This window comes from Diadema antillarum, unplaced genomic scaffold, assembly GCF_040938485.1.
Source record: "Diadema antillarum isolate AM-2024a unplaced genomic scaffold, OU_Dant_1.0 seq00000533_RagTag, whole genome shotgun sequence".
In the NCBI taxonomy this organism is placed as follows: domain Eukaryota; kingdom Metazoa; phylum Echinodermata; class Echinoidea; order Diadematoida; family Diadematidae; genus Diadema; species Diadema antillarum.
Window position 1 is genome coordinate 473,363 of NW_027271484.1, and position 23,298 is coordinate 496,660.

The 23,298-nt window shown below is 36.4% G+C and overlaps 1 protein-coding gene across 1 annotated transcript in view; it reads left to right on the top strand.

Moving 5' to 3' along the window:
- LOC139734598 (xanthine dehydrogenase/oxidase-like) overlaps positions 1-12,406 on the top strand; it is a 56,860-nt gene extending 44,454 nt beyond the window's left edge. The window contains exons 21-32 of the mRNA XM_071645382.1: positions 299-432; positions 2,264-2,438; positions 4,399-4,590; positions 5,410-5,555; positions 6,661-6,742; positions 7,102-7,326; positions 8,065-8,139; positions 8,747-8,799; positions 9,630-9,810; positions 10,534-10,722; positions 11,203-11,370; positions 12,356-12,406. Coding sequence (XP_071501483.1) covers positions 299-432; positions 2,264-2,438; positions 4,399-4,590; positions 5,410-5,555; positions 6,661-6,742; positions 7,102-7,326; positions 8,065-8,139; positions 8,747-8,799; positions 9,630-9,810; positions 10,534-10,722; positions 11,203-11,370; positions 12,356-12,406 — 1,671 coding nt within the window. The remainder of the gene's footprint in view (positions 1-298; positions 433-2,263; positions 2,439-4,398; positions 4,591-5,409; positions 5,556-6,660; positions 6,743-7,101; positions 7,327-8,064; positions 8,140-8,746; positions 8,800-9,629; positions 9,811-10,533; positions 10,723-11,202; positions 11,371-12,355) is intronic.
- Positions 12,407-23,298: the final 10,892 nt, after the last annotated feature.

Sequence of the window (23,298 nt, forward strand, 5' to 3'; positions counted from 1 at the left end):
AGGATATTCCTGTCTTTTATCCTGCAAATTTTCTTTCGATCAAATTACACTAGTCGTTGTACAGATGATTATAATTCATCTGTCGCTGTCGACAATCAAGGTATATAAGTCATTATATTCTCTCTCACTCTCTCCCTCACACACACACACACACACACACACACACACACACTCTCTCTCTCTCTCTCTCTCTCTCCCTCTCTCTCCCACTCTCTCCATCCCTCTCCACATGTCTCTCTGTCTCTCTCCTTCCCACCCCCCCACCCCTTCCTGTTATTTGGAGTTAACATTTCTGTAGAAAATGGTGTCCATTGTACTTGGCATTCCGAGAAATCGGGTCACCTGCCGGGTGAAGCGTTTGGGCGGAGGCTTCGGAGGGAAAGAAGTGAGATCATCTCTCTTTGCTGCGGCGTGTGCGGTAGCAGCTAAAAAGTATGATCATCTTTCTTCAATGACTGATGATAATGATGATGGTGATTAAGATGTTAGTGATGGTGATGATGATTATGATGATGAAGATGATAAGGAAGAGGGAGCAGAGATGAAGAAATGTAAAAAAAAAAAAAAAAAGCCAGGGCAAAAAAAAAAAAATCTGTAGAGTTTGTCGCCTTATATCGTTGTTTTTTTTAAACACAAATTCAAAAAAAAAACTCGAAAGGTTGGGTTATACGCACTACAATTAAGTTCCTGTGTCGAATTCCTTGTAATTCCCTATTTCGCTTTAGGAAAAATCACAGCACAATTCACAATCTACAGAAACACAGGTTTTTAATTTTGCATATATATGAGATTAAAACCTAAAATGGCACTAGTGTTAAAACGCTTTATCCTGGCGAGGAAATTAAGCGCATGTTTTAGAAACAAGGCACCAAACAGGTTAGTCATCGCATTCTTCATCAGCGACCAGGATGCGATGTGATGTTAGATTAAAAATCCGTTTCTGAAGCAGAACATACAAAATATACATATATATATATATATATATATATATATATATACATATATATATATATATATATATATATATATATATATATGTGTGTGTGTGTGTGTGTGTGTATGTATATATAGTCACGAATATATATATATATATATATATATATATACATTCGCTTTTATCTTCTTTGTAAAAGTATTAGTACATTTTCATCCGCTCTCCTTGTTTCACAATCGACTATTCGGGGGTTATAGGTAAAGAAGCTTCTAAAATATTAATCGTGATTTTGATATTGACCAGTTACCATGATTACTGTGGACCCCTATGGAAACCAGCTCTGCTGATCAGGGTGTTCCACCCCATGAAGAGGAAATAAATTCAATTCAATTCAACTATCGTGTACATTTTTTTTTCGTTTATTTTTAGTCTGTTTTGTAATTGACAGCGCAAAATGATACGTGCTTGTTTTATTTTCAAAATAACCCATTTAGAGAAATATGAGGAATAAATTGATATTGAATTGATTGGAATAAAAAAAGGGAAAAATAATAACCTGATAATCTGATATGCTAAGCGCAGCAAGGATATTAATGTTCTTCATGGAATCGATGGTAAGAACAAGGACATTATATTTGATAATAATATCTAATAATAAGTAATGACATTGATTGGCATGCATTCATTACAATATCGATTGTTGTCTGGTTTACTCAATGAATCATGTCTTCCCCTTGCCTTTACCTTTAACAAAGGATGTGATAGTGCCAACAAATTGCACTTGTTCAATCATTCAGAATTTAAAAAAAAAACCGAATCTGGGATTCTTTCACATAGTCAAATGACAAGTTCACCCAAATAGAATGTGTGGATCGAGTGAATGGAGCGATATTAGAAAACATCAGGGAAAGTTTGAAAAAAAATCGGACAATTTTAGAGTTTTTGTGCAGCCATCGCTGAATAAGAAGACTTCTACAGTTTCGGATGTCACGTTTGAAGAACGATATGAAGAAATATAGAGAAATTTCAACATGTTTTCATTTTCTAGCATAATAGAACAGCACTTTATTTGCCTCTCTCAGAAGGGAGGGGCAATAATTTTAGTAACAAGTCGAGGTAATGTGTACTTTTTAAACAAAAATGAAATTTTGTGAAATTCTGTTTATATTTTCTTTATATCGTTCTTTTGCACGGATTGCCCGATTTTCCTCATACTTTCTTTCACTGACGTGTTCTACTAACAATGCTGCATTCACGCAATCTCATTGTGGGTGACGTTGTCCTTTAATGACGTTATGTCAATGAAATTATTCTGACTACCATCCATAGGGTGGGACGACCAGTGCGATTTATGCTGGACCGTGACGAAGATATGCAATCTACCGGAGGACGTCACCCTTTTGTAGGGCGCTACAAGGTCGGATTTACCACAGAAGGCCGGCTGCAGGCTCTTGATGTCAAGCTGTTCTCAAACGGCGGCTTCAGTTTAGACATGTCACCATTCGTACGTAAAATAATCATACTTGCATATAAGCATCCGTACATTTCCTTATATTTTTATTCATTCATTTATATTTTTTTCTTATGATAAGTATATTCATACATATTATATGACATACCTCTACCTCCATAAGAGAGATATTTAATTCAATTACTGTATCTGATACACACGTTTTTGTTTTGTTTTTGTTTTTTAATGTCGATCAAAAAAGTAAGGGAATTATGAATGACTCAATTAAGGTTTGTATCGCTTCTCGTTCGGAGTATGCATCCTCGTTTATGGATGTGCATATCGCTCACTGTGATGACAATGACAAAATAAACGACAGTAAGTTGAGAGGTGACAAATACCACGATAATTCCATGTGTACTCTCTCACTGGGATAAAGAGAAATATCATACTTAGCAATCACAACACACGCACTGTATACGAGACCCGTACACGTGAATCGTGCTTATAGGAATTAAGATGTTCCGACTGTAAGGTTCGCCAACTTCTCTGACAAAATGTTGGCGAAAATCGAGGATTGCCTCTATTGATAGCGGCACATAGCGACTTTCACACACACTTGTGGCAACATTCGTGCGAATGTTTGCAAAGTGTTTGCAAAATGCAATTGGCAACTTTTACGATTGTAAGCAAAATGTTAGCGACAGTTTTTGTGAGATTAGGAACTGTTAACCAATCATTTGCCACTGTGTGCTACTGTGAATATTTTGTACCGTTTGCCCAACCATATAAAAAGAGTGAGCGAAGAGTGAGTCAGCATTAAAAGTTCTTCTGACCACCGTCGGATATTTTTCTGAGATTTTTTTTTCTGCCAGAGAGAGAGAGAGAGAGAGATAGATTAAGAAAACAAAGAAGGAAGAAAACCTTGCAGCAATTACATGATGGAGATGTCAAAAACTTACAAAACTTTCTCAGAGTGAATCCTGACCCCTGTCATGGGCTTCTTGAGAAGTTAACGCTCTGGAGCCTAATCTAAAGTTGGCATTGATGATGATGATGATGATGATGATGATGATCCACAGCATTTGTATAACGCCATATGTGCATGGCATTGAGACACACGACCAATAATTGATTTGATTCGATTTTTATTTTATTTCTGAATTTCTTTTCCATACATAAATGAAATACAAAGTCAATTGAACAAACTAATTCAGCACGGCATAATTTGAATCTGACAGTTAAAATAGATAAATGGTTAATCAAAATATCCAACATTTTCTGACACAATGCAAAATGAAAACAAATAGGCATTATTTTATGCGTATATTTATGCAAACATAGGATCCTGTATATTTATCGTTCAAAAACAAACTAAGAAACTCTTGATGTAACAGAAATACAAGAGACCATCATCACAAGCAAACGCTTAACGAGGATAATGGCCTCAGAAATGATTGTTTAAAATGATGATAGACCCTAGTTATAAGTCCATGTCGTCTGGATTTCTTGTTGCACTACCCAACACGATGGCGACCATTGTGCCAGCTAGAAGTCTGCAAAGTCAGCATACGACTAACTGGCTTCATGGTGAAGAGATAGGCATCAAGCTCCCTACAACCTAGGAAGACTAAGTCATTCAAAGCTTTTCAGACGGATGATGGAACTTCCACCAAACGCTGGGAACCATTTCACCTTCATTAGAGGGTGATGAGGTGGTTCAGCAGCACGCTCCTGGAGGGGAAGGAGTTCCTTCGCAAAGATCCCCTGGGTCGGGTCTTTACTTACCTTTTAGTACCTTGTTTCCTGTGCGCATGGTTATGGCCTTTCCATGCTTATCATTCTCGCAAAGTCATGAAAGCGGATACCAATTATAAGTGTCTAGATTTAACGCAAAGCCAGTGACTTTTAAAACCGACTCCATGCTGATTCTTGCTTTTCATTATTTTTTGTTGAGTGTGTGTTTGTTTACCTGGAGGAAGAAAAATAATGTATTTTCCTCTTTATATCATAGGTGACGAGTGTAGCTACGAGATTTTTCGACAACTGTTACCGGATGCCCGTATTCCGCATTGAGGGGCGCGTGTGTCGAACCAATATCTCGTCCAATACCGCTTTTCGAGGCTTTGGGTCACCGCAGGGGATGTTGATCATGGAGTCGATCATGACCAAGATAGCCATCGAGTGCGGGATATCGCAGGAAAAGGTTTATCTCTGAATTCTGTTATAATTATAAAACCACATTTAATGGTTTATCCGGAAATTTCCCCCTTTTATGTTCCTTTTCCTAATCTCAGTCCTAAAGGTCATATTTTTTTTTTCTCCATACCGTAACCGAAAGCCCTAAAGGAACATCACAGGTATTTTTTTTTATTTTCTCACACAAGGATTGTACAACATTTAATGCACATGTTCGCCGTATTCTTGTGTAAAATTGATCTGTATCTATCATTATCATTACAAGTCAAAGAATTTTTCAAAAAAGACCCAACGTAACCAAGCTGCGCTTATTTGCCTTCTACATTCCAGTTTTACATACTATCTCCAAAATATACTCTTCACATGTTATTTCACAATAAATCTTCAAAAAGATATTTGCACATTGCTTGTTTACAGTCTCATAACGTAGTTATATTTTACTTCTTTTATGCAAATATCGCTCTTTGGTTTAGGAACGTACTTGACATTGCTACCATCGATATATTTGGGAAGTAAAGAACGATAATGAAAGGGCCGAGCTTGTCTAAGGTAGTCTAAGGTTGTGTTGGCGTCATCATACAAGGTTAAGAGATTCTTCGTTTATGTGGCAGATTTTTTGTTTGTTTGTTTGGAAAGCCGTATTCTCTCAAACCTATTTACGTATGCATGCATTGCCTTGAAAGGTGATTGCTTACGTATCCACGATAATTGTCCCACATCTCCTCGTTATTATCATTTGCACGATCAGTATGTCATCATAAACATGCATTATTTATTTATGATTTGTCATCATAAGTATACATTATGATTTTAATGTGAACATTAGGTTCGGGAGTTGAATTTCTACAAAGATGGCGACATCGCCTTGATGAACCAGAAGATCGAGAACTGCAATATCGAGCGATGCTGGGAACAATGTCTTGAGAAGAGCAACTTTTACACCAGGAGGAGAAATGTCGACATTTTCAATAGGTGACATTTATTGATATACAATGTGTTTTGCCCAATCAAGTGATATTACGACTCGGGTAATCCGAAACATACTCGATGGCAAGGCTGTTATGACGTAGGATATCTCAAAGGGGAATCTGATAAGTCTGACAAGAAAGAGTAAAATATTACGAGTTCACCGGTAAAATTTTGATCGAAATCGGATGAAAAATAAGGAAATTGTGACGTTTTGAATTTTCGCTCATTTTTGAGGAAACAGTTCTTGAGCGGTCAATATGAATATGCAAATGGCAAAGTAAGCTTGTCATCCCCTCACAACTTGCCATATAGTTTGCACATAAAATTTTGAAACTTCCAGGTTTGCATTCAAACGCAATTGTGCCCGAGGCTCAAATCCTGATATATCTAACTGATCACTATTTTTGAAGTTATTCAAGCAGGAATAACATCTTGTTTCAGACTTCAATGCCAGAAACACTGAATTTTTGTCATTTTTGTGTACATGATTAATGGAAAATTGTGAGGTTATGACATGGTCAGCCCAGTCATTTGCATATTAATATCCACTGTACAAGAACTCTTTTGCAGAAATTAGCAAAACTTCAAAATTTCATAACTTCCTTATCTTTCATCCGATTTCAGTCAAATTTTTACCGTTGAACTCGTTGGATTTTACTCTTTTTTTCTCAGACTAACTTATTTTGGGACTGGATTTCCCCTTTAACAGCAGATATTCATACAGAAAATCATGTTAAGCTCAAATTACCCTGCAGTCATTGATAATTTCTAGAGGCCTGCACACTGATTAACTTGTTAACCCGTGTGTCACACACTTTATCTTATGGTATCTCGACACAGATAAGGATCAAGATTCTTTTAAACTTCGGGTTTTTTTAAAAAAATTTTCGTTGTATTAGCCTCCAGTTCAAGTCGTTGTGTTCACGGAAATTCCTCTCACTGCCGTTCACGGAAATTCCTGTCACTGCTGTTTACGCATAAAACTTCCTTAAATATCTTTGATGAGAACAAGGACAGATGTACACAACATGTAAAAACGGATATAACATATATACATATATTTTTGTTTAGAAACCTTATCTTTATATATATTTTTTCAATGCCAAAGGGAGAACCGATGGAAGAAACGAGGATTGGCCATCATTCCGGTGAAATACGGTATCGGATTGACACCTGTGCACTGTAATCAGGTAAATTGATAAGTAAAACATCATGGATACGCAATTGTCAAGTTTATTGATAACGGGTTCAAGAGTAATATCCAAAGGACAACGCGAATTCAGGGCACGTAGAGACGTGGTGGGTAATAACATTTACAATGATTTAGTGCAACATACATTTTGACTTGTGATGTTTGTTACTTGCTCCCACAACATCTGTGCATGTACATTAACGTATTTGGAAAGATCACAACTTATGTTGAAGTTTAACGTCAGCTTAACAGAGAGAGAGAGTGAGAAGAGAAGATAAGAGAAGGCAAGTTCTTTGTGTTATAGGACGAGGTGTGCGTATCAGCCTTTAAACATGTTTATTGTGAATTTCTCCTCAGGGAGCAGCCCTGGTGCACATCTACACAGACGGGTCTGTCCTGGTGACCCACGGCGGGGTGGAGATGGGGCAGGGCCTGCACACCAAGATGATACAGGTGGCCGCTAGGACTCTGGGTATCCCAGAGGACAAAATTCACCTGTCGGAGACCAGCTCGAGCAAGGTGCCCAACACCCTGGCCACCGCGGCCAGCCTCGGTTCGGATATCAACGGCGGAGCGGTGCAGGTATAAAAGCATAAGAGAATTGGCAGTAGAGTCCAAATTTTGGAAGGTAGGAGCAATGTTACAAGTATGCGGGAGAGGCAGGCTGATGGAGAGTGTCTATTTGTGTTTTAGCTGCCACTTGTATTGATGCTGAATGTGTTATTTACCGGTACTTCCTATATAGCGTAATACTACAGTAGGCCTGTACACTCTCCACTAAGTATGGATTCATGTCAAATGTATTGATGAAATTCTTTCAAAGAAAGATTCCACTTCTCCCATCAATAAACCAGACTATATTTCACTCCTAATGTTGTAACCCATATAACTTAAAAAAAGAATGTTTTTGACAAATAGTGTAGATTGTCTAAGATTCTTGGTGTGATGAGACACGCTAAATAATATCATGTTTTCCTTTTTTCTGTCATACGTGCTCTGGGTTCTAGTTGATTTTTTGAGTCACTTATTTGAAACTTTGCCCAAATTTCCCCGAAGAATACGGAAAATGTGTGTACTTTGGAGGAAGGTCATACGGTGGTAATCAGAACGAATTAGCCTGGATGTCTTGTGTGTGAAGTGAATTTTAATGGCCTGTTGCCTGGGTCATCTTGTATGTTGGATGGATGGGCAACATGCCATTTTTAAGCGACAGAGGTTATGATTCATAATTTTATGAGCACCTTCGGTACGCGCTCAAATTGTCCGTTGTGATCCAGTAATAGCGGTAGACAATTCTTTTCATGTTTCCCTTCCATGAAGAATGCATGCCAGAAACTCCGAGAGCGCTTGGAGCCCATCATGTACGCCAATCCGAAAGGAACATGGGAGGAATGGGTAAGGCTGAAGTGGAATATGCGTATTTCCAACTTTTACAAGCTGGATACAACTATAGACAATAGTCTATGTATACTCATCTGGTAATTCATCTTATAATGAAATGTTCAACTCTCGTATCTGAGAGACCATTGTTCAATCCAGTAATATGTGTCAAAAAAACGTTGTCTGGATATGAGTTCGTTTAGTAAAAGCTCTCTTGGACGAATTGCTGTATGCAGCAATGTTTATGCTAGTTGGTTTTGTTTCAGTGTCATCATGCCTCCATCCTTTCATATGCTTTATATTCGTCAAATTCGTTTTAGAAGTGTCACGATACGATATAATTATGTTCATTTCAATTACGCTCATTATATATATTTGTAAACTGTATATACCCTTTTATCATACAATGTATGCTTTTATGCTCCATTAACGCTGGACCAAGTCACGTCAATGCATCACCTTGCCCTTGAAATCGGATGAATATGTCGAAATCATAATTCTTAGAATTCGGTTTCTGTTTTCCAAGTTCTTAACTAAAACGTATCTCATGTTCCATTGTGTATAGGTTCTCATACTGTTTCATTTCAATCTCCGCCTACATTATTTCCCACTTCTCTTTTAGGCAGCGGAAGCTTTTACGAAGAGAATTAGTATGTCAGCAACAGGTTATTACAGGTAAGTAACGAATACATACACACACACACACACACACACACACACACACATATATATATATATATATATATATATATATATATATATATGCATACAGAGAGAGAGAGAGAGAGAGAGAGAGCGAGCGAGCGCGAGAGGAAGAAAAGTAAAGTTTTGATCCATTCCCTTATTATTGTATCCTATGAAATCCGAAGACATCAATTTTCAATTTCAACCCAAAGCGACGTCAACGTGATTGTTCCCAACACAGGTTACTTTTCGAAAGTTGCTAGAACTGCCACTGTAGAAATGATACTTGAAATATCTATGCCTCCGCCACTACGTCACTATCGCCGGAGTCATTTGTATTCGGTTTGTTAGTCCGTCCGTCAGTCCGTTTGTCTGTAATTGACTTTGAGGAAGATGTAACTTGAAGAACCGTTCGAGGTCTCCAGCTTGAACTTGGTGTGTATGAGCGGATGAAGCTGTGTCTATCTACCTTTGGACGCACACGCTCAATGTTAAAAGTTCAAGGTCATTATGCTAAATGTAATCTGTTTAGCCCTTTTATCAAAGCAATTTCTTCATGATGATAATTTGGCAACCATCATGTATTGTCGCCTCACATTGGCAAGATGTATACACATAGGACCTACTGTATAGACCTCTTGGGAGAATAATGCAATATGGCGGAGACACCAGTCGCCATTCTAGATTGTGTTTATAAGAGTTGTCGAATGATTGTACCTTGCAAGAATGAAAAAAAAAAATAAAAAGCCATCAAGATCCCAACCCTTTAATGAAATACAAGTACTAGCTTTTCGGTTTCTTCCTGTTATTGTTTTCCGCAGGACACCAGGATTAGACTTCGACGAGAAGACCATGACGGGAAAGTTGTGGCACTACTATTCTTACGGGGCCGCTGCTTCCGAGGTGGAGATCGACTGCCTAACTGGAGATCATCGAACGTTGAGAACTGACATCGTGTTTGACGTTGGACAGAGCATCAACCCGGCTGTCGACATCGGACAGGTAAAAATGTTTATTTCCGAATGAAATCACACACATGAAAGACAAAGAAAGGATCGGCAGAAAATGTATACTCGTCTGTTCGTTGGCGTGACGGCAGGAATAGCTGCATTTCGCTGTATCTCGTTGTATTGATGAAATACATGCAGGTGTTCTTCCATACATCTAGGTCCTTTGGTTTAAAGCAGAAGACGCAGAAAATCACGTGAAAACCTAAAGTAGCAATGAAAATCAAAACACAATAAGAAAGTGGCAAGACCAAACATAGATACGCATGGTGAAAATAAAATACATGAAGCACACTGAATTATCATTGTCTATATTGATAATGTCAGTGAAATAAAGTTTTGCTCTTTACGGATCAAGGGCTCGTATGTAATTTCACATTTTGAAATACAAAATCATGATGTGACTATGGATGGAGAATCAGAGGGAATCTTAAATTTGATGCTGAGGTTTTGATATGATTTCTTTGACCTCTGATAGGCCAAGGGCCTTTGTCGTTCCCTCACATCTGCTGCATTTTTGTATACTATTTTACTTTTTCGTACTATATTGCAACAGTCTTTGTATTATTTGTGCTTTGAAATGGTTTTGTGTATATTTTCCATGTCACGTTCTGTATCTGTATATACATTATATGTCTAGGTTTGTGCATTTTAAGAGATGTGAAATGAATTGAATTGAATTGACAATTTATTACCTACTTCTCCACATCTTATGAAGATCGAAGGAGCCTTCATACAAGGTTACGGTCTCTATATCCTAGAAGATCTTCGATGGACTCCAGAAGGGAAGCTGTTGACTGCAGGACCTGGCTATTACAAGATCCCTGGCTTTGGCAATATTCCAGCAGAATTCAACGTGACTCTCATCAAGGGTGTGACCAACCCAACAAACATATGCTCCTCCAAAGTAAATCAACTCGTCAAATCATGATGTGGAATTCGTGACGATTTTCGTCTTTGCAATGCTTCCATTCCGATTTCCTTGACTGGCTTTCTTGATTATCAAACGCAAACAGAAGGAAATTGACCAGAAATGAACATAGGTGGAATCCCATTTTCTTTGCTCAATTTTCCACTAATAATTATTATCAAATTTCATTTTAGTGCTGCAAATACTGATGATTTCAGCACATGTGACTGGTGTTCAAGGCCTACTTGGTAGTACTGCTATGGTACGCTTACAGGGAATACTAAAACATGTGAAGTGGAAACAAACCCATTTACAGATGTACTTCATCCATCGTCATGAACTGTATTATAATGTTGTGAGAATGTGAATTTGATTTAAAGTATACGGAACAGCGTAATTCTCATTTAGGATTCAAAATAAATACATATATCCCTTCATTTATTATTCATTTCTGATACCCATTCACTTATCCCACAGGCTATCGGCGAACCTCCTCTCTTCCTCGGCTCCTCGGTGTATTTTGCCATCAAGGACGCAATCATGGCGGCTAGGACTGAAGAGGGTTTGTTCGGTGATTTTCGTCTTGACACTCCAGCCGTGGCGGAGCGAATCAGACTGGCGTGCAGGGACCAGTTCACCAAGAGGGTGGGTCGAAAATACTGCTTGAAAAATGAAATGTCACTCAATGTTTCAATCATCCTTGACACAAAGAGTACAATAACAAACAAAACACAATGCTTACAGTTTCAATAGGCGTTTTCACATCAGCCCGATAAAAATCCAAGCTCGAGATATTTTTTAATGTCCCAAGTCAGAAAAATAGCGCGCTATTTCGAAACATCGGGCTGATGTGAAAACGCCTATTGAGATTGCAGCCGTTCCACGATAAAAGGGTCTATCTTGAGAAATATTACTTCGGAGAAAAACGGGTTTAAAGTTTGGTGTATTTTTTATATTTTCATAATACATAACACTCACAAGCCATTCTCTTTACAAACACAAGAGGCAGACATACAAATACACCAAATTTTAAACCCGTTTTTCTCCGAAGTAACATTTCTCAAGATAGACCCTTTTACCGTGGAACGGCCGATTTTGGTGATATCGGTTGCAACCTCGAATGCAAATAAGACGATGCGATAATAGCATAAGTTGGGAGTTACCTCATGCGCATATTGGTACATAATGACCTTTCTTTTTTTCTCACCTGGTTAGGCACTTCACTCGTTTTCAAAGAGGCATTATGCATAAGCATGCCCGACGTGACAATTTAAGGAATTCATTTTCAATCAAAGAATAAACTTGGGTAGACGATAGGCATTTTCACACGTACCGAGTTGCTTAATTGCAAACTTTGATTACAAACTTGTTTGCAATCAAATTTCAAATCGCCGTCCGTTCACACGCAGGAAAAAGCTTCCCGGATTCTGTTTTTAATATCAGAGCGAGGAGGGGAGGTTTGGCTTCTTTCCATGTTCTCGTCAATCACTCTTGTAGCCTGTGTAGTAGTGCTGGTTTTCTCCGGAAGTGATTGAAGGGTCATAATAAGCTCCGACTTTAACACCTTGCAAAGCATGATCTTACGGTTCTTTTTTTGTTTTTTGCTTGCTTTTGTTGTTTTCATCTATAGTTTCAAGAGCCAGAAAATGGGACATATCAACCGTATTTTGTCAGACCCTAGGAGATCGACTTTGCGGATTGCCGTTCCCGAAACAGCTGGATCAACAATGTAAACACAACCAAGTGACAACGCACAAAGTAAACCTCACTTGCCGGTATGATAGCATTAAAAAATAGAAATAAAACGCTGAATTTTAAGAAATAATTTATTGGTATACAATACTTTTACCAATGATACAGAAGTATACGATTTGCTGCTGGGTATGAACCTTTGAATTATAGACATTAGATGACTTCTTTTTTCATATTCGTGATTATTGCAAAATACTGATTGTCCAATATTGTATCTCATGCCTTTCAGTGTTTATTACCGAGTAATGGGTTTATGCCGCAGAATACAATCTTTAATGATTTCCGTGTTCCATCACATAATATTGATCGTGTCTTTTGCTATATGTTCAATGGCCTTATTGCCGAGTAGGAATCCGAAACGCATATTATTTCATGATTTAGAGTACATCATGTGAAGTGATATTACAATGTTTTAAATTAACTAGCTTACAAGTACAATGTATGTTTACAAGACAGCTCGACATATTCCTCATGTCACCTACTGTTTGTAGCACAAATTGCACTCGTGTTTCTTACCCTAGTGAATGTGACTAAATTTAGGTGCGGTACAAAATTAAGTTCATGTATTTTACGATGATAGATAAAGTAATTCTGTCATTGGGCCTAGACGAGGGAGTGCTTATTCCTTTCTGTAAAAGTGAATACAGATCAGCATGACATTATATCGTTGGTGTATATATTCTAGACTGTGTAGGTTATGCTTTGTTGCATTCAGTAAAACACGAAATCCTTAGTAAGTTCCCTTCAAACTTTCGATGTTGGAGTGAAGGTATGAAGTGCAGCACTAAACGGCATAATTTCTTACATATCTTTGGCATACGCTTGCCAAGAGTGCATACACACTTCACAAAGTTTTCCTTTTTATCTGTGCGCATATCACCTTATGTGGTTATCTGCTGAATGTATTGTATAGCGTCGTAGTGAATGTCCCCAATATAGGGAACATCCATGCATTATTATTTAAGTGGAATGTTTTAGTGGTAAAATATTTCTGAGTACATGCGTATTATAAATTTTCTTACATGCTTACATAAAAATGTTCTTCAATGCAAGGGCATCCCAATATGTTGTAATGTTCGAACTTTCTATTATACCTATATCATGTGGGAGTAAAATGGTCGATTATCAAGTGACAATGGCTATCCAGTCATTTACTGATACAGGTTATTTGATTCATCTTTATGTTTATCGTCATTTGTATTTCAGCTCGTACAACTATATATAAATTATATATATATATATATATATATATATATATACACACAATATATATATGTATATATATATATATACACATATATTATATATATATATATATATATATATATACATATATAAATACACACCTAAAATCAAATTCATGAATTACTCCTTCCATCAAGTTTTTGTTCTGATAGTTTCAATAAAAATCTGTAATTTCTCACCAAAGACAAAACGTGTACCTGTTCACTCCTTTCCAGTTGAGTTGAGTTGTGTGAATTTATTAACATATTTTTACATATTTACATGTGAATATGATAACATGAAATTACATAATATTCACAACATGAAATTTTATGAAAATACATTGATATACAAGGTATACTTACAGCTATACATGCATATTTTACATACTTATATTTATCTTACATAAGAATAGCAAATTGTGCTGCAGTTTGATCCAGTTTCATGATGCTGATAACTGAAAAGACAAAAACACGAATAAGTATGTATAGACATGTGCATGGACAAAGATTTCTGAAAAAACAAACAGAAAAGAATGTTGTTAAAGGGAGAAACCAAAAGTTAGAAGTGCTAGTCGAGAAAGGTTCTCACATCATACCTACATTCCAAATGCTCATTGAAAGGTCTACTCTTCTAAAGTAACTCTTCTTAAAAAGTAGATCATACTAAACATAAGTATTCTATTATACTTAACCTAAGTATTCTTCATTAAATTTTATTTATAACAAGTGAGGACACATGACTTGTTATATTGATGATTATATTCTGTAATTCGTTGGTTCAGAGCAAATTTCAAATTCTGTGATATCATATGCATTTCAAGAGTTACTCGCGATCTAACCTCAATATGATAATTGCAAATGGCTTTTTGTATGTGCGTACTCTCATGATCGGACATCCGGGTATTTTAATAGCAGCGGCTGGGAGTGAAAAACAAACCCATGCACGATCAGTGTATGTTTAGTCGAAATTTTTATCTACCTTTCTTTCATAATTGGCTTTGAAATATAAACAACTTTTACAGAGCAATCATATCAATGCGATATATAAACATCAAAGATTAAATGGAAATAGTTTTATTATAAGTTGTGAAACACTAACAATGAATAGTGAAAGTACACGTATAACGATACAAGCAAATCAGTAAATGATGGCTCAACAGTAAATTCATGGATGATTCATGCACAGTATATGTACACTGTTACTATATATTTGAATGTGCATAGACTGCTTACAAAATAAGATATAGAACAAATTATAAATACCAAAATCAAATTAGGAATGTGGGTTGGGTTTATAGATTTCCAGGGCCAATTTCGCTTTTTTGCGAGTCCATTCAACGTAGCAAAAAAATCCTCGTTATTGCACATTCTGTGTTTAAAAATTGCAACTTGAACGTTCAATTTGTAGCATTTCCATATATGAAATTTGCACATATGCCTTTTGAATTCGTAAAAAAAGTGTTTAAATTGTCACGAGCTCTAGACTCATCAAAATTCACCAGCACTGGCCGAAAGGGGTAATTCAGACATTCAATTTCGTGGACGGGTAGTTAAATCCCAAACATATTCATTCAAATTTACGTAATGATATTTCAATTTTGAAAAGGTAAGAACATTATCTTAAGAAAGTGTATTTTGTATGTGACTTTTTTATTTCATCCACACATTGTTAAGCAGTAAAAGTATCATATCTTTGAGCCTAAAATCCATTACGAATAACTCGAGTTTGTTGTTCTGTAACGCCCCTCTTCTTTCATACATGTCACATGGCCTACATGTACCCAGTACCAAAGATTTATTTCATCTTCTTACAGCCATGGTAGCACGAGTTAGATACAGGCATATATCTCAAGACAGAGAAAGTATTATTGAAGCAATTGAGGATCAAAACTCAAAATTTGAACACATTATAGATAATTGAAATTGAATGAATAATTTTAGGTCAGCTAAAAATAAGGGACATCTCCTTTCTGGCTGCTACCTACCATAGCATAACTCGTCGGGGGTTTCACGAACCGACGCTTTTCGATTTTGGTCAAATTTTTCAAAATTGAGATATTAGTACCAAATGAAAGTGCTTTCAAAACTCTACCAAATCACAAAATTTTAGATCAAAAAAAAAATAATATCAAGCTAGATATCAAAGAAAGAAAAAAAAAAGACGGTACCCGAAATTGTCGATATTTGAAAAAAAAAAAAAAAAAACCGGGTTTCACGAACCGACGCAGCAATGCTGCGTCGGTTCGGAAGACCAGATCCAAAGGGAAAGGCCCTGTTACAGCGCGGGTCTCACGAACCGGCGTAATACAACTTTCATATGTCAGTTCATGAGACCCGCGCTTAAGTACATAACCTATGGTGCGCGCAAGAAACGATGAGTTTACGAACCGACGCAGTGAGTTTGAAGACAGAAATATCGTAGATTTTTTTAATTCACACTAAAATTACACTATGGATAGGAAGAACAATTTCCACTCTCATCACCCTGTCAAAATTTTCACACACAAGACAGGAAAAGTCATTGAAAACGTTGTCTAAAAGAAACTATGAAAGCTTGAAGCCTGTGTTTGATAAGACAGGTTCATTTGATTTGGCAACATGATGTTTCACCTTTTATTTGAGCCTTAAAGAGTAGAGCACTATATTAGATTAGTGTACAGTTAACAATTAAGATCTGCTACAAAGTAGAAAAATTTCAAATGTGGTTCTTCAGGCAAGTTAAAGTTGACAAGACCTGTAAAGAGAAAATATTTAGAGTTGAAAAGCCTGTGTTAAGGCAAGTTAAACTGTTTGGCAACAGCATGTTGCAGACTTCTATTTAAACCTCTAAAAATAAGAGCATTATATAACATGTTTGTACGATATTACATTCTTGTACAGTTGACTAGACCTGCAAAGAGAAAAACACGAAGACTTAAAGAGCCTTTGTTAAGGCAACTTCCACAGATTAAACAGTAGGATGTTGCAGACTTTTGTCGAATTAGAGCATATAGTCATACGGGTATTCGTGTGTAGTTGAACAGACCTATGTAGAGAAAGTATGAAGACTTGAAGAGCCTTTGTTAAGGCAAGCTCAACTGATTCAGCAACAGGATGTTGCAGACTTTTGTTGAATTAGAACATGTAATTATAGTCGTGTAGAGTTGAACAGACCTATACTGAGAAAGTATGAAGATTCGAAGAGCCTGTTGTAGACTTATGATTGAACTTTCAAAAATTAGAGCATGTCATAGGATTATTGTATATATGAAAAGACCTGCTAACAGAAAGTATAAAGACTTGAACAGCATTTCAAATTTTGTATAGGCAAGTTAAATTTACATATTTAGCAACAGGATGTTGCAGAATTTTATTTGAACCACAAAAAATACGAACATGATATTAGAGTCTTGTATCATTGACAAGACCTGCATGGAGAAACTATGAAAGCTTGAAAAGCCTGTGTTTGATAAGGCAAGTTCATTTGATTTGAAAACATGATGTTTCACCTTTTATTTGAGCCTTAAAGAGTAGAGAACTATATTAGATTAGTGTACAATTAACAATTAAGATCTGCTAAGAGAAAGTAGAAAAACTTCAAATGTGGTTCTTAAGGCAAGTTAAAGTTGACAAGACCTGGAAAGAGAAAATATTTAGAGTTGAAAAGCCTGTGTTAAGGCAAGTTAAACTGTTGGGCAACAGCATGTTGCAGACTTCTATTTAAACCTTTGAAAATAAGAGCATTATATTACATTCTTGTACGATATTACATTCTTGTACAGTTGATTAGACATGCAAAGAGAAAACATGAAGACTTGAAGAGCCTTTGTTAAGGCAACTTCAACAGATTAAACAGCAGGATGTTGCAGACTTTTGTCGAATTAGAGCATATAATCATACGGTTACTCGTGTATAGTTGAACAGACCTATGTACAGTGTGTATCTAAAAAAAGTAAACCCAACTTCGACAGCAAATTTTGAGAAAACTATGAAATATTTGCACATTATTTTTTCATGGTTAGATAGTCCAATAAGTCTTCTATCCAATGATACCACATAGGTTATGTAACTCTCATGCATGACTGAGCATGACTCAACTTAGTGATTGGGTGTGAAATCATCACTGTGGCAAGTTATTTCTTGCTATTGTCATGCATTCAGGGCATATTTGAAGTTAAATTTTTGTCAGCAAAGATTGTTCCTGACACAGGCACACTTCACATGCTTTCCAAACATGGTATACAGTTGACAATTGAGCAAAGAGTATTCCTGGTAACTCGATACCAGGAAACAAGAAGTTTCGTGGAAGTTCAAGAGGCTTTTCGGGTGCAGTTCCCCGACAGGCAGCCTCCAACACAAAGAGCCATCTAGGACAATGTGAGAAAGTATGCTGATCACGGAACTTGCCACAGTGATGATTTCACACCCATTTACTAAGTTGAATCATGCTCAGTCATGCATGAGCGTTACATAACCTACGTGGTATCATTGGACAGAAGACTTATTGGACTATCTAACCATGAAAAGATAATGTGTAAATATTTAATAGTTTTCTGAAAATTTGCCGTTGAAGTTAGGTTTACTTTTTTTAGAGACACACTGTAGAGAAAGTATGAAGACTTGAAGAGCCTTTGTTAAGGCAAGCTCAACTGATTCAGCAACAGGATGTTGCAGACTTTTGTTGAATTAGAACATGTAATTATAGTCGTGTAGAGTTGAACAGACCTATACTGAGAAAGTATGAAGATTCGAAGAGCCTGTTGTAGACTTATGATTGAACTTTCAAAAATTAGAGCATGTCATAGGATTATTGTATATATGAAAAGACCTGCTAACAGAAAGTATAAAGACTTGAAGAGCATTTCAGATTTTGTATAGGCAAGTTAAATTTACAGATTTAGCAACAGGATGCTGCAGAATTTTATTTGAACCTCAAAAAATACGAGCATGACATTAGAGTCTTGTATCATTGACAAGACCTGCATGGAGAAACTATGAAAGCTTGAAAAGCCTGTGTTTGATAAGGCAAGTTCATTTGATTTGGCAACATGATGTTTCACCTTTTATTTGAGCCTTAAAGAGTAGAGCACTATATCAATATTAGATCAGTGAACAGTTAACAATTAAGATCTGCTAAGAGAAAGTAGAAAAACTTCAAATGTGGTTCTTAAGGCAAGTTGAAGTTGACAAGACCTGTAAACAGACAATATTTAGAGTTGAAAAGCCTGTGTTAAGGCAAGTTAAACTGTTTGGCAACAGCATGTTGCAGACTTCTATTTAAACCTCTGAAAATAAGAGCATTATGTTACATTTTTGTACGATATTACATTCTTGTACAGTTGACTAGACCTGCATAGAGAAAACATGAAGACTTGAAGAGCCTTTGTTAAGGCAACTTCCACAGATTAAGCAGCAGGATATTGCAGACTTTTGTCGAATTAGAGCATATAACTATAGTCGTGTATTTTTAGTTGAACAGACCTAAGTTGAGAAAGTATGAAAACTCAAAGAACCTAAGGTCAACTGATTAAGCAACAGGATGTTGCAGAGTTTTATTCGAGCTTAAAACACTGAGAACGTGGTACATTGTAGTTGACAAGACCAGTGAAGAGAAAGTATGAAGATTTGAAGAGCATTTCTTATTGCAAATTCAATTGATTTCATAGCACAAAATGCTGCAGACTCTTTGAGCCTTCAGGATTAGAGCATATTAGATTATTGTATAGTTGACTAGATTGTTAAGCGAATGCATGAAAACTTCTGCCTTTGTGAAGGCAAGTTTAATTTCCATAGATTTAGCAATAGGATTGTGCAGACTTTTATTCGAACCTTTGAGAATTAGAGCATCATACATGTTTGTATCTTTCACAAGACCTTCATAGAGAAACTATGAGCTTTCAAAAGCCTTTGTTAAAGTCAACTGATTTAGCAACAGGATGTTGCAGTCTTTTGCTCCAACCTGCGTAACAATTTATTACAGCATGATTATATAATTTATCATCAAAAGCAAAGGATGTGTCTCAGTTAGGCTATATCAGCATAATAAATAAGAAAATGTCTGCCAGAAACTTTTTTCCATTATGATTCATATATCATTTCAATAATGGTTTGACACATTAATGAAGTTAGTCAAAAAGTCACAATCTGATTTTACATAATATTCCATGTATCTATATTCATTTGTAAGCTGAATATTGTACAATCACATTAGTTTTGTTTGGAGCAAAATCAAAGCTTTTTTTTTGTTTGTTTACTGATACATGCCTAATTCAAAGAGAGAATGTAAAAGTGTGGTCGAAGCCAGAAGTTGCTTACAGACTCCATGGTGTGATGCGAGAACTTTTCATTGCAAGTTCAGACTTTTGAGCTGTTCAAGTCCAAATGAATATTTCTAAACAAGCTCATGACTGCCATTGTTTGTATTGTTTCAATGTTTGTTATTGCTAGATAAGAAATTTGACAATTGAATGTTTCAAATTTATTGTTATATAGTTATCAATTCTTGCATTTACAGTTGTGTGTAATTAATATCTATTGAAAAGATGAATTTTTAACATTTATATAGATTTATTGATGTATTTGATAATTAATGTTTAGAAAATACTTTATAAGAATGCAGGATTCGTTTTATGTGCAGCAGTATCAAATGTACTAAGCTTACAATTAATATCTAGTGATGAAGAAGAAGCAAGAACGAAAGAGAGCATGGCCGTACGTATCAAGGGGAGGGGCAGAAATTGATCAACTTTAACTGAAAATGATAAAATTCTTCGCACCCTCGCTTACAGGGCCCACATTATTGCAGAGAATATGCCACCCCCCCCCCCTTGAGGGATGATCGGTCATGATTGAGGAATTATGAGTGATTTGCACGAGAGCAAAAGAGCAATGTACTTTTAATTAAAATATTTAAAAAGAAATTAGGAATAAAAGGATGGAGATTTACACAAGTAGAGTACAAAATAATAATAACTGCGCGAACTTGTAAGTTACTTGCAGTAGTACTTAACTTTTTAGTATCATCCCAGGAAAAAAAAAAACCATAATGACGAGGTAAATTAGATTAACAAATAAATAACCAGGGGTAAACAGGCCAACATGTTGTTAACCCTTAAAGTTAAAAAAGAAAATGAACTTGTTGTGAAGGCACTCCACTGGCGGATCCAGGATTTTCAAAAAAAAAAGGGGCGGAAATTCGGCTGAATATTGGTAATGACTAAAAAAAAAATGTCATCAGTAAAAAAGAGGGGGCTGGATCCCATTTCTGTGTGTGTTATTACTGAAAAAAAAAAGGTCATCAGCCCAGAAAATCGGCCGCGGTCCCCCTGGATCCGCCACACAGTATTACCAAATAATAGATGTCCCCATGCAAAAGTGTTAAATAATCTATAAAAAAAGGCAAAGAAATCTTTAATTGGAAGGATCAACGACAGCTGTAATAACAATAGCCTACTAAATGAAGATGAAAACAATGACAACACGCTTTTTAGAACAATTATAATTGTTCTAAACCTGGCTTGTACATGTATTATCATCTTAATTATCACTAAATGTATAATAATCATGACAACAATCATTACACGACAATTAATTTCAACTGATAAGGTTATTGTTGATAAGCAGGTATAGGCCTAATAGTATTTGTATGTAAATACAATACGAAAATGAAATAGCGACGGTTCGTAAATACACGCGTATTGCACGTTACCTATTGTACAGGCCCTACAGCGCGGGTCTCACGAACCGGCACGGCGTAATACAACTTACGTCGCGACGAGACCCGCGCTAAGTACATAACCTATGGTGCGCGCAAGAAACGATGGGTTTACGAACCGACGCAGTGAGTTTGAAGACAGAAATATCGTAGATTTTTTGAATTCACACTAAAATTACACTATGGATAGGAAGAACAACTTCCACTCTCATCACACTGTCAAAATTTTCACACCCAAAACGGGAAAAGTCATTGAAAACGTTGTCTAAAACTTGTGAGATCTTTAAACGCAATTTTCTCAGAATTGCATTTTCGCTCAAAAACGAAATAGCGTCGGTTCGTGAAACCCCCGACGAACTGTTAACCTATGTACGTTTGATTGTCAATCTATTTATGTATTTTTTTTCCTTTTCACTGTCTTACTGATATGTTTGTAATCATGTCCGAATATTGATGTATGTATTTGTTTTTAATATGTTCTTTGCTTTGGTGAAATAAAGAAACTTGAAATATCACATGCTTCCGAGAAAAGTGCACACTCATCAATCAACACTGCACATAATATGCGCAATATCTTGTGGTGTTTCTACTTCGCAAATTTCACGAGTGCACTGATATTCAATTATTCAACTCACAAAATTTTAACAACTCACAAAAGTATTGCCTTCCGTAACACAAAATAATGCACTGCATATAATATTGCTCAAGTCTTAAAAATTATCTCTCATTCCGTCACGCAGAGGCAGGTGCAAAATTGGCAGACTGTACAGAGGAGACAAAGGAATTAGAAAGGAAATTGAAACGGCTGTCAAATCCTGCAAAACATGATCAAAAATCTCGTGGTGAAACAAAGGGAAAGCAAGAATACAGTAAAAGTCACAAGCGTTTATAGGCAAAAGAACAAAAAAATCAAATTAAGGAAGCGCTGAAAGATGTGTGTGCCCCCGACATGAAACCGCACACATTCAATTTTGAAGATGAAGATGGAGATATTGTTACTGTACTCTTTGACAACCATGCATCTATTGACAAGGGGTTCCTGAAAAAAAAATGGGGAAGAGGATTTAGATAATTTGATTTATATAATGGATGGAAGTAACATTACTGACAGTGGTTATCATGAAATGACACAGAGATGTAAAGAACTCCCAAGAACTTTTTCAGTTGTGAAAAAAACGTCATGAACAGTTCCTGTGAAGTGAGGTTGAGGGTGAGCTTGAAGGTGTGTACCAATCCATTGAAAAACACTTAATTTCAAATCTGACTAGAAAGCCAGAACTTATCAAGGGTGGTAAAGTTCGAATTAAGTTGTCTGGGGATGGGACAAGGGCAGGAACAAAAAAAAAACAACAACAAAAAAAAAACATCTCGTCAATGTGAGCTACACATATACCACATGAAAGCACATGTGCACCTGAAAGGGGGAACTATTGATTGCTATCGTTGAATGTCCAGAGACGGGTGACAGTATTCGCAAGTCCCTCAAAATTCTGGTCGATGAATTCAACTCCCTCACCTCGGTTGAAGTGAATGAAGAAAGGGTTGAAATTGAACAATTTGTTGGCGGTGACCTCAAATTTCTGAAACAAGTAACGGGGATTGATGGCTCTGCTGTTACATACTCCTGTGTCTGGTGCAAATGCCCCAAGTCGGAGAGATGTGATCTAACCAAAGGGTGGTCAATGACAGATCAAGAGAAAGGGACAGTTGATGAAATAACAAATTGTTCAAAAAAAGCAAAGTCTAGCAAAACCAGGTACGACTGTAACACTCCTCCCATATTCACATCTATACCCATTTACAGGGTTGTACCAGATACCCTCCATTTATTTCTTAGAGTTATGGATCAACTGGTCTACCAGCTTACGTTTTACCTGCAGACATGTGATAATTTATTGTTCG